General features: G+C 51.7%; 1 protein-coding gene across 1 annotated transcript in view; it reads left to right on the forward strand.

Annotated features, from left to right (window-relative positions):
- The first annotated feature begins 235 nt into the window (after nucleotides 1-235).
- NOS2 (nitric oxide synthase 2) overlaps nucleotides 236-14,567 on the forward strand; it is a 33,121-nt gene continuing 18,789 nt past the window's right edge. The window contains exons 1-10 of the mRNA XM_042965681.1: nucleotides 236-355; nucleotides 3,643-3,727; nucleotides 4,508-4,630; nucleotides 6,197-6,345; nucleotides 9,714-9,876; nucleotides 10,829-10,920; nucleotides 11,877-12,018; nucleotides 12,111-12,250; nucleotides 13,621-13,795; nucleotides 13,890-13,991. Coding sequence (XP_042821615.1) covers nucleotides 249-355; nucleotides 3,643-3,727; nucleotides 4,508-4,630; nucleotides 6,197-6,345; nucleotides 9,714-9,876; nucleotides 10,829-10,920; nucleotides 11,877-12,018; nucleotides 12,111-12,250; nucleotides 13,621-13,795; nucleotides 13,890-13,991 — 1,278 coding nt within the window. The 5' untranslated portion in view covers nucleotides 236-248. The remainder of the gene's footprint in view (nucleotides 356-3,642; nucleotides 3,728-4,507; nucleotides 4,631-6,196; nucleotides 6,346-9,713; nucleotides 9,877-10,828; nucleotides 10,921-11,876; nucleotides 12,019-12,110; nucleotides 12,251-13,620; nucleotides 13,796-13,889; nucleotides 13,992-14,567) is intronic.

Raw genomic sequence — 14,567 nt, forward strand, 5'->3', positions numbered from 1 at the left:
TGGCGTCCAGCAGAAGGCCGACTTCCCTGCGGACGCCGGGTGGGTGTAGGGCGCCCGGGGCCACTGCCGGAGAACCGAGAACGGAGGCGCCGGCGACCCCCGCCCGGGCCTCTGGCCCGGGGCGAAACACGGGCTGGGCCAGCCTCCGGCTCGCTCCGCCCCGGGGCGGGGGCTGCGGAGTCGCGGCCATAAAGGGGCCGGGGCGGGGCGGAGCGGGGCGCCCTCCGAGCTGCGCCCGCAACGGGGCCATGCGTGAGGGGCTGGGCGCCGCGTGTGAGGCCGCCCGGCCCCGGCTCTGCCGGCTCCTCCGCAGGATCCTGCGGCCGCAGCCCGCCTTCGGTCCCCGCCGAGCCAGGTACCCCCGCCGGGCCGGGTCCGCCCTGGGAGGGTGGCGGGCGGCTCCGCGCCGGGACCCGGCCCGCTCACAGCCTCGGTTTTCCGTGAGAGTTTGAGGGTTGGGACGTTGGCTCCGTAGGATGCCGACGAGGATGTAAAGTGTTTTCTCGTTGAGAACACAAAAGAGGTTGCGGTTTAGTAGCCGCAGACGACCCACAGAAGCCCCGCGCGCACCCACGAGAGGCGTCTATGCGGGCTGGAGTCGGAATTGTGGATGTTTCCGCGCTTGGGACCTTTGTAGATGTTTCAGCGCTGGGGCTGCTGCACACTAGGACGGATATGATTAAGAGAGCAAAGAGGTTCTTGTTTTACAAATCAGACCCGTTTCCCAGAGCGTCCTTCCGCCGCCGCCCACCCCCCACCCCCGTGCGTGCAGCGGTGGGCGGTGGGCAGGAGTGGTAACTGCAAGGGAAATCATGACCCCCGTTACCCCAAACAAGCCACAAACTGCTGCTCTGACCTCAGCCATCCGCAGTCACCCCGGCGCTTGTGGATAGGTCCAGGTCTAAGCACCACACTCCAGCACTCCTGACGGCAGGCTCTTCAAGGGTCCGCTGCTCCCATGAAGGACCAGACGGTACTGAGCATAGCTGTGGGTTTAGCCAAATTCAGGAGTGTCTGGATGGACTGTGTAGTAATTTGGCAATAAGTATCCAGATCCTTAGTATGCTCACCTGACTTACGGCCACCCTGGCTCCCAGCAGCTAGCCCAAAGAAATTAGCTAGCTACCTGGGGCAGAAGGTAGCTAGGTACCTGTGCCTAGCTTTGCTTATTCGCCTTTTAAATTAAAATAAAAAGATTCCTAATTTTTGAAGGAATTGATGGTCACACAGTAAAAGTTGGAAAATGCAGAAGCCTATAAAGGAAAATTGAGAGTGTCATCATCTCAGTGAGACTGTCATCACTGTTATTACTGGCATTTCCCCCAGGTGTTTTTTTGTGCTTGTACACACACACACACACACACACACACATCATCATCATCATCATCATCACCATCAGACCATGTATACAGTAGTGTGAGGCATTATTTATAATAGTGCAGAAACTGGACACAACCTAATTATCCAACCATAGGCAATGAGGTCATCTGGACCACCTGTATAGTAGATTTTCAGGTGGTTTTTCATATTTGGTGGCAGTAGTTATGTGCAGTGTACAAAGACATTGTTTTTCCATCTAAACGTTACTTCTCAAATCCTCCAGTCCTATGGCCACAAGTAAGTGACAGGAAGCAAGAACAAGCAGGGTGGAGGTTGGAGTTAGAGGTGACCACGAAAGATTAAGAGCAGTAAGTCATTGCCTCACTGAGAACCCCAGCCTAAAAACTCTTCCGATTTAAGGAGCCCTCTGAAGATTGTTCAGCCATGGCTCACCTGTTCCAAATGCACAGATTACCCTATTCTGGCTTTTTTCTGGTGGGGCCCGCCAGTCCGCATCAGAGGAGTGATGATAGCAGGTCGCATGGAAAGCCTGTTGGGTCACTTGATTTAGATAGAAGTTGCTTCCTGATACGTATTTATGTTCTCGTAAAAGGAAACCATCTCTTCATAGTTATAAATCAGGTAACTACTATATAATGTATGTAGTTGATCATATAATGTTAATTTAAATATATAGTCATTACTTTTCCCAATAACTAAAGTAATACATGCTCATTCTTCACATGCCAACATTACAAATACGTATAAAGTGGAAAATGAGAGACCTTTGAAATACTTTCTAACTTCCTTTCCCCTTGGATGTGTGTGCACACGCATGCCCGCCCCAGAAAATACCCAGAAGAACATGGAACACAGCTTTCGTACTGAAACCCCCCTATAGTGTGATTCGTCCCAGGAGGAGGCACGTGTGGGGTATGACTGTTGGGGGGTGCTCACCTGTAAGGGGCCTGGGGAGGTCACAGGCTTTCTTTTCTCTGTAGCATTCGCCAGAAAAGCGAACCTGAAATCCCAAACCAGAGGCAGTGGTTTCTTTGCCTTTTTTTTCCCCTTAAGTTTATTTATTTATTTTGAGAGAGAGCACGCAAGCGGGGGAGGGGCAGAGAGAGAGAATCCCAGGCAGGCTCCATGCTGTCAGTGCAGAACCGGACTCGGGGCTCCATCTCACAAACCATGAGATCATGACCTGAGCCGAAATCAAGAGTCAGACGTTTAACCGACTGAGCCACCCAGGTGCCCCGGGGCAGTGGCTTCTGAGTGATTTCAGACTGTTAGGGCTTTTTCCTCTTCAAAGGACAGGCAAAGTTCTTTACATCTCCTGTTTTAAAATAAATATAAGCAATATATATTTAAAAAAAAAATTTTTTTTTAACGTTTATTTATTTTTGAGACAGAGAGAGACAGAGCATGAACGGGGGAGGGTCAGAGAGAGGGAGACACAGAATCCAAAACAGGCTCCAGGCTCTGAGCTGTCAGCACAGAGCCCGACACGGGGCTCGAACTCACGGACCGCGAGATCATGACCTGAGCCGAAGTCGGCCGCTTAACCGACTGAGCCACCCAGGCGCCCAGCAATATATTTTTTAAGAGTCCTTGACTTCCAGATACACTTACTGAGATATTTACGAATGATGTGATGTCCCATATTTGCTTTGAAATGATAGCAGAGGCTGGGAGAATAGAGTTCAAACAAGATTGGCCATGGGGTGATACTTGTTGAAGTGGGGCTGAATCTGGGCGAGGGGCCCGTGGGGATTTATTACACCATCCCTTCTACGTGCATATGCTTAACATTCCCCCTAATACAAATTTAGGATAAATAACGAAACCAAGATATATCGAGGGCTTGAAATAAAAAAGCTTAAACAAGTGGGTAGTGGGCAGTGCTGCTGGCCTGGGAGGGCGGGCCTGAAGGAGCCATTCTCTGTGCACTCATAGGATGACTATATTTGTACCTGGCTTTGGGAGGGGCATCTGTGGACCCAGAGCTTCTGTGGGTCATTTGGGCAGCTAGCTTTGACTCAGCTCCTCTCTTGTCTTTTTGGCTTTGTGGGTGGGTGGGTGGGGGGAGGCAAGAAAAGAAGAGGAGGAGGGAGGGTGGTGTTGGTGGGGAGATCGGGTCTGTCTGTCTGGCTGCCTTTCCCACCACATACACACATCCTTCTCGACCGGCAGCTGTGACATTCACTCCTACCGTCTGGGCCTCGGTTCCCCCTCCATCAAATGAGGGGTTGGCAGAGGGGACTCCAAGATCGCTCTTTGTCCTGAGATGCTCTACCTCATGATGGTTATTTTCTTTTGCAGTCTAGTGACACAGGATGACCCCAAGTGTCACAGCCTCAGCAAACACCGGAATGAGCCCCCCCAGTCCCTCACGGGGACAGTAAAGGTCAGTGAGTCATACGGGTGTGGGAAGCCCCCTTCCTCCCTCGCGTAGGCAGATGCAGGAGGAGCAGCCTGGTGGAGGCTAGGGCCTGGGCAGTGCGTGGGGACCCCCAGGGGCACGGGTGGGGGTGAGGAAGGGCCTTGGGAGAGCGGGCGTAGTGGCCCCTGTGATGCTATGGCCCCCAGATGATTTGCCTGTGCGGGCTGACAGGCACGGATGAGAGGAGGCCATTCATGGAGCCAGGGGTAGGACACCCCAACATAAAGCAAGCTCAGCAGCTGAGCCTCAGTCCCAGCGCCCAGCCTCTAGCCCACAGATTCCATCTTTCCTAAGAGCTTTGGACCTCAGCGTTCCAGAGAGGTGGGCAGAGAAATGGGTGAGAGGTAGGAGAGAAGATGGTTTCCATAGTCTTAAATGCCTGCACGGGAGGCAGTGGTCCATTCTTCCTTGTGCTGAGATTTCTGTTCTCTGCAGTATTGGCTGTGACCGTAGTCTCCCTTACAGCTAACCTTAATCCCTCCTGTTGCAGTTCCTCTGAGGGAGCGTTTGGCAGGGTCCTGGGTGAGGAGAGAAGCCTGGCCAGTGGCCCAGGCACCTGGAGCTCTTAGCAGGCACTGGCCCAGGTGGCCAAGCTGCTGGGAAAGGAGGAGGGACACAGACCGACATCCTGACCTGTGTCCCCAATCATGGTTCCCCGCTCCAAGCCAGAGTAGGGCTCAGGGGAGACCTGTGGGGTCCTGGAGTGAAGGCGTTTGTAAATTCTTGGTGTTTTTCCCCCCTTAGACAGTTCCAGAATCCCTGGGGAAGCTGGATATGCCCCCGTCGGCCTGCCCACGGCACGTGAGGATCAAAAACTGGGGCAGTGGGATGACTTTCCAAGACACACTTCACCACAAGGCCAAAGGGGTGAGAGGTCTGGGGCTCAGGGAGAATGACCCTTGTCCCAAGCTTGTGAAGCCGTTAGGGCCCTTATTAGCTCAAATGGACATCCTCCTGGGCAAACCAGACAGTCATCTGCTTGGGCACAGGGTGCTGGGAACAGAAACCAGTGTTCTTCACAAATAACAGAAGAAGTAAATGATGCCCACTCCCTATTAATCCCCCTAATGGGTAATGGGTAATCTGAAGGTGAGATCAATGATTACAGAAAGAAACTCAATCTTTCTTAGACAATGCAGTATTGGGGACCTTTCTTTCTTTTTTCTTTCTCTCTCTCTCTCTCTCTCTCTTTTTTTTTTAATCAGAGAGAATTTTCTAATAGAACTGTCCAAAACTGAACTGAACTACATCAGGAGATAGTGAGATCCCTGTCACTGGAAGGATTCAAGTGCTATTTGATAGGGAGATTGGAGAGGGGTTCAAGCATCTAGTGAGTAGTTGGGAGTAAGTGCCTTTAAGGCTTCTTCTGCTAAGTGTCTTATTCTAACTATAGAATGCATTCTGGGAGTGCCTGGGTGGCTCAGTTGGTTAAGCGTCGGACTTTGGCTCAGGTCATGATCTCATGGTTCGTGAGTTTGAGCCCCGCATCAGGCTCTTCTGACATCATAGAGCCTGCTTCTGATCCTCTGTCCCTTTCTCTCTCTGCCCCTCCCCAGATCACATGCTTGCTCTCTCTCAAAAATAAGCATTATTTTTTTTTAATTAAAAAAACCATTTTTTTAATCTTTATTTATTTTGAGAGAGAGAACGCGAGTGAGAAGAGTGCAAGCGGGAGAGGAACAGATAGAGAGGGAGACACAGAATCCAAAGCAAGCTCCAGGCACCGAGCCATCAGCACAGAGTCCGACGCAGGGCTTGAACTCATGAACCGTGACATCATGACTTGAGCCAAAGCCGGACACTTAACTGACTGAGCCACCAGGTGCCCCCAAAATAAACATTATTAAAAAAAACAAAAAAAAAAAAAAGAACGTACTCTGATTGTAAAGTGGAAAAGAATTGAAAATTCCAAGACCATGAAAACAGAATGATTTTCTATACCTGCCAGAAATTACCACAGTTAACATTTAGGTGTACTTCTTTCCAGTATTTTTTCTGTGCCATCCTCTGACTTTAGGATTTATATCCTCTCCTTGCAATTCATTTTGGCTGAATACTAATAGTGTGTACCCAGGAACCGTATCAGCCTCTTTAAATGAGAAGGTAGTTGACATGTCCCAGGGATCGAGCTGTTGACTTTGCCAAGTCTGAGTCTGGCTGGGGAGCAGAGCCAGAGACTGAGCCCAAGGTGGTGGGAATAACCCCAGCTCACACGCACTTGGGTGAGCCAGTAGAGGAAAGGAGATGTGAGTGGGGAGAAAGCTTGGTGGACCCCAAGGAGGAGGTGCCACAGGGGTGGAGAGGGGCAACAAGGAGCTGGAGCAGCTGGAGTGGAAGGAAACGGCCAGGAGAGATGGCCCTGAAGGAGGACTTGTGTCAACACCTTCCCAAGGGGCCAAGCAGCCCCCTTACGACCTGCTTCTCTCTTTCCAGGATCTTGCTTGCAGGTCTAAGTCTTGTCTGGGAGCCATCATGAACCCCAAAAGTTTGACCAGAGGACCCAGGGACAAGCCTACCCCCCCAGACGAGCTTCTACCTCAAGCTATCGAATTTGTCAACCAGTATTACAGCTCCTTCAAAGAGTAAGTCTCACTTGGGCAGGGTTGCTGCCTCCCCCTTCCCCTGAGCTCTTCCGTCTCTAATCATTTCCCTCTGACCCCAGGCCCTTTTCCTTCCCAGATTCACAGTGAGCCCGGGGCTAAAGGATAGTTCTCCAAGGGGAAAGACCCCAGAGTAGGTTCTCATAATCATAAGAAAAAGACACAGAGTTGGGGCGTCTGCGTGGCTCCATCAGTTGAGCGTCTGACTTCGTCTCAGGTCATGATCTTGTGGTTCATGGGTTTGAGCCCCGCATCGGGCTCTGCGCTGACAGCTCAGAACCTGGAGCCTGCTTCGGATTCTGTGTTTCCCTCTCTCCTTGCCCCTCCCCTGCTGGCACTCTGTCTCTCTGTCTCTCAAAAATAAATAAACGTAAAAAAAAAGAAAGAAAAAGACACATAGCAGTAGTGGTTGAAAGCATAGGTGTAGGAAAGTGACGGAGTGTACCGTTTGCATTTGAATCCTGGCTGCACCAGTAGCCAACCAGTCCTGTACCCTTGGGAAATCTGTTTACCCTCTCTGTGAGTCAACTTCCTCATCGGTAAAAGTGTGGGGAGATTAGAACCTGGCTCAGAAGATTGTTGCGAGCCTTTAAGTTTGTGCCAAGTTCCCTTTCATTATGAAGTGTCTCGGATAGAAAGGACTTTCGAGACCACCTGGTCCAGCCTACCTCCAGCGGGTGTGAACAGGGAAGCCCAGTCCCAGCTGGAGTCCATGCCATTTGACCTGGAGAGAGCTAGTCATGCTCTTCGCACTGAACTCTGTATTCCTGGGTCTCATGAAATATACGATTATCAACTTAGGCCCACTTACAACTTTAAAATGAAATACACAAAGGGGTCGTAAGACAAGAATGACTGAGGGAAGGCACTTGCTGTTTTATGGGCTGGGAGGGGAGTGTGGCTTTTATGGTATACGTCACGCGGCACTTTGCTGCATGAAGTGAGTCCTAGAAGTGCGCCTGGGACCCCCATGGTGGAAAGAGTGGTTCCCGGTGATGCCGTGTCCCCTCTACTATGACCCTACAGTGTCTGAGCTGGAGGGGGCCTTGAGTTTATGCAAAGGGCCCTTACTTTCCGGGGTCTCTGATCCTCAACCCTGGCTGTGCATCGAGTCACCTGAGGACTTTGCAAAGTCCTGATGCCAGGGTACGCTGGGCCAAGGGCATCGGGATCTCAGGAAGTGCGGAGGAGGAAGACATCTGTGTTCTTTAGAAGCTCCTCCGGCTATTCTAATAACTGGATTGAGAAATCTGTTGGGGGTTGCCTGCTGTGTGTGCCGTGCAACCACACCTCTGTAGAAGTGCTTTGTGACCAGGAGGTTCAAGATCCTTGGGCTGTCAGCTCTGTCAATGACTAATGAGCCTTTCAGAGTCTGGGAATTCTCCTGATGGGCCTCATCGGGCCATGGTCTCAACACTAACATTTACTGAGCACTAAGTATGTTCTGGGCCTTGCATAAGTGCCTTCTAAGTAATGCTCACCACAACTCTATGAATTAAGTATCATTATTACCCTCCCCATTCTACAGACAAGGAAACTGAAGCCCCTGGGTGAAATAATTTGCTTGAAGTCAGATGTTCGGGGGTCCCGCAGCTGGGGTTTGAACCCAGGCAGCTTGGCATCAGAGCCTCTGCTTTTAACCTATGTTGTAGCCTCCAGCTCTTGGACCTTGAAGGTCCCAACTTCTGTGCAGCCAGAGGCACAGACAGCTGGCGAGTTAGGTCTTGCTTGTGAATGAAGGAGTATAGTTAGAAATGGTAACTTGCTGAACGTTCTGTTCAAATCCGTTGGCTTATGCCAAAAGCTAGACTCTTTTTTCGGGACGAATAGGCATCATAGCATCTGGAGTGCCTCAGAAATGGGACTGTATGAAAACGGTGATAGAATATGAAACTTGAAGGGGATCAGACAAAAATGTGAAAAAATCATCCTTTCTTACATAGTCCCATAGTAACACCACGCAGGGTGCTCCAGGCATGGGTGTCCTGGAGATGGCTACTGTTTCCGTGCTTGGATGTATCTACGAGTCTCACCAGATGCTTTGCTGGGGAGGGAGGGCTTCCAGTGTGGCGGCCTTAACCTCACCCAGCAGGTCCTTAATGCCAGGAGTATCCTTGAAGATAAGGAGCCCCAAATGTTTTGCCTTTGAGCTTTTTTTCTTTAATCAAGCAAGAGTTGTCAAGACACTCTTCATCCACAGAAAGGCCATTTTGTTCTGAGTTGTCCACTGTCCTTAATCAGCAGTTCATTCTTTAAATAGCTTTGTTTGGTGCCATTTCAAATAGTCTTTGGTGTTGATTGGAAATCTCAAGGTTGCTGTGTGTATGTGTGTGTGTATGTGTTTCAAAGCCTTTCTGACTGAATCCCTCCCTGGGGGATATTTTTGCAGCCTGGGAGGGGAGGGAAGGAACAGTTTGGAAATCTCTCCTGGAATTGCTGGCTGAACAGTGTGGGGGTTGAGAAACGACACACTGTAAGGAGCCTGTGCTGTTGGACCGGGCTGCGGAGGGCTCCTCCCTGAGTAGGCCCTGGGGCCCTGCAGGCTGAGTCCTGAGAGCCCAGCGCGGTCCAGGGAAGCGTGGGCAGGCCCTCAGCGCTTTGCACTTGCAATTCCCCCCTAGGGTGGAGGGTGGAAGGTTAAGGGCCTGGGCTTGGCATCAGGGCAACCTGCTTCTGAGTCCTGACTTTGCTGTTTATCACACTTACATTTCTGGGCTGCTACTTAACCCACTAGAGCCTTCCTACCCCACGCTACAAAACGGACACAAAAATGCCTCCCCCAGAGACTCGGTGAGACCCCAGCTGTGAGTGGCTTCGCCCAGTGCCCTGCTCATAATGAGTACTCGGCACACGGGAGCTGCCGTCGCACGGGCTGCTCCTCTCCTGGTCACAGGATGGTGGCCAAGAGGCAGGGTGTGGCTGTGGCTTGGTGAGTACTTCCCCGGGTGTTGCAGGCATCTGAGAAGGATTTTGCACTTCTGGGTGATACTTGCCAAGTTGAGGTGAATGTAATTGGAGAAAAAGCGCCTGGAAACAACTAGGGTGCCCACAGAATCAGGACCAGCCATGTAACTGGCAGGACCCAGGGGAGAAATGAAAACGTGGGCTCCCTGTTCACACTGACTGAGAATTTCGAGACCGTGACAGCAGAGCATTAAGCCAAGCGGGGGGCCCTTCCAAGCTGGGGGCCGGTGTCACACACTTGTGAAACTGGCCCTGAGGGAACAGCCTCTGTGAGGGCCATCTTGCCCTCCTGGTGTCCTAGTTCAGTTCCTGCTTCTGTGGCTGGAATTAGTCTCCATCTAAGGCCATCTCATTGTTGATCTTCCTGATGTCTTCCTGTCCCCCAGAGCAAAAATAGAGGAACATCTGGCCAGGGTGGAAGCAGTAACAAAGGAGATAGAAACAACAGGAACCTATCAGCTGACGGGAGATGAGCTCATCTTCGCCACCAAGCAGGCTTGGCGCAATGCCCCCCGCTGCATCGGGAGGATCCAGTGGTCCAACCTACAGGTGGGCGTCCTTAGACCTGAGTGGGAGAGGACCTGGGTGGCGGGCAGGCCCCCAACAGGTGGCTCTGAACAGCCAGGTGGAGCTGTGCCCGAGACTCCCCACTCTGGTTTTCTCTTCACATTTGTGACCGTGAGATGGGGACTCGTAGGGCTCCCCCCTCGAAGTCTAGAATGTGGTTTCAACACAGGATTTCTAGCTGGCCTTTTCTCACACAGACATAAAACCAACGACCTTGTTCTTATTACTGTTGAGGCCCTGGTGCCACAACAGAGGTTGTCAACCTCGACTGTTTGAATCCTTGGCTCCTAGAAAACATTTTCTTTATCCTAGCCTCATAGGCATCTTTACGTGGGGGGGATCATTTATTGCTGGATAATATAGGAAGTGCTTGGGCAGAGAAATTGATGAGAAATACCAGTGAAACCAACGCTGGCTGAAATAAAATGTGCTGAGAGCCCTGTGAAAAATGGGCTGATGTTGGGGCACCTGGTGGGTCAGTTGGTTAAGCGTCCGACTCTTGATTTCAGCTCAGGATCTCAGGGTTCATGGGATCAAGCCCCATGTCGGGCTCTGTGCTGACAATGCAGAACCTGCTTGGGATTCTCTCTTTCTCCCTTTCTCTCTGGCCCTCCCCCACTCATTGCTCTCTATCTCTATCTCAAAATTAAATAAAACTTAATGAAATGTGCTGATGTTATCAAGGCACTAGGCTAGGGCTGTGATAGGGTTTTGATGGCATCTTCCAAGAAGGGTTGCCTGGGCCCCTCAGGTTGGGGCAGCCCTGAGATGGGAGGTGTCAATGCAGAGAGGAGAACGTTCTCCTCCGCTTGGGGTTTGGGTGGTGGGGGTTTTGGACCATTCCCCCCTTCCCTCATTAACTTAGCTTCTGATCAACCCCGAGGCCTCTGTCCTCACAGTCTTTGATGGTGTGGGCTGGGTGGGCTGTGTGCAGGTCTTTGATGCCCGGAGCTGTTCCACTGCCCAGGAAATGTTCGAGCACATCTGCAGACACGTGCGTTATGCTACCAACAATGGCAACATCAGGTGGGTGCACCTTTCCCAGGGGTATGGCTAGGGCCCACCCTACCCCCCCACCCCGAGTCTGAGCCAAAGGACACAGATGGGTTTAGGGCAGGTATCTCTGGCTCCAGGAGAAACCAGGGAGATAGAGAAAGGAGAAAGACTCAGGCTTCTTTGTCGAGCCCCAGTAGTGAGAGTAGCCTCCATGAGTTTAGCCCCCCTCACCAGCCCATGACCTTGGTTTCCTTCCGACTTGAAACCATTTGGAAGGGATGGGGGGATCTTTAAGCAGCCACTTCTTCACTGCTTGGTCAGGCTTTCCACTTTTTAGAAGGGATGAGAGGTTGGCTCTGCAGCTCAAGGCTCTAGTGTGTCGTTTTTCTTAGAGCCAGGAGAATCACTCTTCATCAGTAGCCCCTCCTGCCCTTACCTTCTCCTGTTCAACCTTCTCCAACCAAAGAGGTCAAGGCCACAAGGACTGGATGGCTCATTTGGCCATTCATTCATTTTTCTGTTCAGCAAACACTCAGCGCCCACGTAATGGGGACCCAACCCACGACTAAACATGGCAGTGGGGTGGGGGCAATGCAGAGGTGACTAAGACCTAGGACACTGCTCCAGCCCACTGTCCCTGGTACTAGACAAACATCCAACTAACTAGACTGCAAGAGAAATGTGGTGCAGCCAGGGAGGAGGCTGGGAGAGCTAACCCTGCCTGAGGGATGGGGAATGCTCCCCGGAGGCGTGGTCCCTGTATTGGTCTTGAAGGAAGGGGCAGAGGTGGGAGGAGAACAAGAGAGAGGGTATGTCAGGAAGGGGGGCGGGTTGCACAGAGGCAGCGAGAGGAGTTTGGTTCGACCAGGTCAGGTGCAGAGCCCTGGGGAGTGGGAAGACAGGAGGCAGGGGTGGGCACTGTGGAGGCTGGCCGGGAGCCCCTACCAAAGCCGAGGGGTAAATGGCGCTGTCTTTGTCTTGGGAAGGTCGGCCATCACCGTGTTCCCCCAGCGGAGTGATGGGAAGCATGACTTCCGGATCTGGAACGCTCAGCTCATCCGGTATGCTGGCTACCAGATGCCTGATGGCACCATCCTGGGGGACCCTGCCAGCGTGGAGTTCACCCAGGTATGGGATCCAGCCTTGGTGGCCGACAGAGTGGAGCCAGAGGGGCTGAGGGGTCTGGGTGTGTAGACTCACCGGGCCTGTCTTGCCCCCAGCTGTGCATCGACCTGGGCTGGAAGCCCAAGTACGGCCGCTTTGATGTGGTGCCTCTGGTCCTGCAGGCTGATGGCGGAGACCCTGAGCTCTTTGAAATCCCACCTGACCTCGTGCTCGAGGTGCCCATGGAACATCCCAAGTAAGCAGGGTGTATGTTATGGGTGCTGAGGGTGTATGTTAACATGTATGCTCCATTCTTTTCCTTAGGGAGATCCCAATCCTCAGGCCCCCCTCCCACTCCCCTAAAGCCCAGCCAGCAGCAGCTGGTGTCCAGAAAGGCTGGCTTTCAAGTCATGCCTCGTCAACGCTTGTGAAGCAATCATGGACTTGGGTCTTGGGCCTCAGATTTATGAGGATATGTTGATAATGAGGGAGAAGCAGAGGCTTAGACGGATGGGGCCCTAAGAACTTGGGAAGCAGTGACCTTGGGAGAAGGACCCCCAAAAGGCTCTAATATCCTCACACTGAGCAGCCCAGGCCTCTTGCTTCCTGCCAACTCTGTTAGCTGGCCCTCATCTAATGTGGTGAAAGTATAGGGCTATGGTGACTTCTGGAGCAGTCCCGGCTCTGGGCAGCTCTCATAATCACAAAAATACCTCCATATATTTGGGACTCACTATGTGGCCGGCATTGAGCTATATACTCTTCTTTTTGTCTCTTGAATATACTGAAGTCAATCTCACCTCAGGGCCTTTGCATTTGCTGTTCCCTCTGCCTGACATGCCTTTTCCTCAGAAAGTTAAAGGATTCATTTCTTCTTGACAATGAGATATTTCCAGAATGTCACCCCCTCTGAGAAGCCTATCCTGAACACTCTATCAAGAGCAGATGCCCTCACCCTCCATCTACCACATCACCTTCCTTTTGTTTTTCTGTTTATTTGTCTGTTTACTTGTGTATCATCTAGAGTCTAGACTGTAGTCTGTTAGCTCTTTGAGAATGGGGATCTTGCCTTTCTTGTTCAGCCATAGATCCCTAACACCTGGAAGGGTGCCTGGTACATGGTAGGTGTTCAATTATAAATATTTCTGAAATAAATGAATTTCCAAATGAGTGATAATGTTATCTTCACAGTAATCCCATGAATGGGATGCTGTTGTCTTTATTTTACTGGTGGGGTTACTGAGGCTCGGAGAGGCTAAATAACACCCCAAGATCACACAGCTGGTAAGCAGTAAGGCAGAACCTGAACCTGGGCTTTCTGACACTGGAGTCCTTAACTGCTATGTTATGTTGGGCTCTCAGTGTTTAGCATGGTGCCTGTCACACACGTGTTGCTTCAATATATGTTTGCATGAACGGATGAGTAAATGAATGCTTAATTAATGACTCATACCTACTGTGCCCAGTTCACCTCTCCAGGTTGCATAAACTCTGAGAACAACACTCGGAAAGGAGTTCTCTTAGTTGAGTCTTTCTCTGAAGGCTTTTTTGTGTGCTGGTGGGGGTGGTGGTGAGGATGGGCAGAAGCACAGGCCTCAGTTCTCACTGGCTCTGCCTCCCTGCCAGGTATGAGTGGTTCCGTGAACTGGAGCTAAAGTGGTATGCCCTGCCTGCCGTGGCCAACATGCTGCTCGAGGTGGGTGGCCTGGAGTTCCCAGGGTGCCCCTTCAATGGCTGGTACATGGGCACGGAGATCGGGGTCCGGGACTTCTGTGACGTTCAGCGCTACAACATCCTGGAGGTAATGAGGCCCGTCCGGCGGGGCCAACCGTGGACGTGGGCTTGTGCAGGAGGAGTCCCGGGCACCAGCTCACCCTATCGCTCTGCCTCCGCAGGAAGTGGGCAGAAGGATGGGCCTGGAAACGCACAAGCTGGCCTCACTCTGGAAGGACCGGGCTGTCATTGAGATCAACGTTGCCGTGCTGCACAGTTTCCAGGTATGTCGTGTTTTGTGGGTCTGGAGACTTTCTGATTAGGTCGTCTCCGGTCATCTTATACTTGGCTCTCCCCTTGACAGCATTGTCCATTTCCTCACGCCTCAAACAAGTAGCGAGCACCCAGTCTGTGCCAGGCGCTGTGGTAGGTGCTGGGGGTGCACAGACCTATAAGCCCTCCTACTCGCTCTCACGCTTCTTGTGTAAACTGAATGCTCCCAGCAACAGGCAGCTCCTTACCTTTCAAGACCTGGCAGTCGTTGTCAATTTCAGGGCTTGAGCACTGAATCCTGTTCCCTGTCAGTTGCTCAAGGACTTTCCTCCTGAAAACTCTGACCCCCTTCTTCTGTATCATTGGTGTCTTCCTGTCTGCTGGATCATTTTCAGCAATGACCAACAGGCTATAATGGTTCCCGTCTCAGAGAAATAACTGACCAGCTAGCCAAATAAGTCCCCCAGCTACCACCTTGTTTTCTTGCTTTCCTCTGTAGCCAAACCACTGTAAGGTCTCACTATACCTCCTCATCCTCTAGCCACTGCAGTGAGGCTTGCATCCTCTGCCACTCTTCTGGTCCCTCT

This window comes from Panthera tigris, chromosome E1, assembly GCF_018350195.1.
Source record: "Panthera tigris isolate Pti1 chromosome E1, P.tigris_Pti1_mat1.1, whole genome shotgun sequence".
NCBI classification, from domain to species: domain Eukaryota; kingdom Metazoa; phylum Chordata; class Mammalia; order Carnivora; family Felidae; genus Panthera; species Panthera tigris.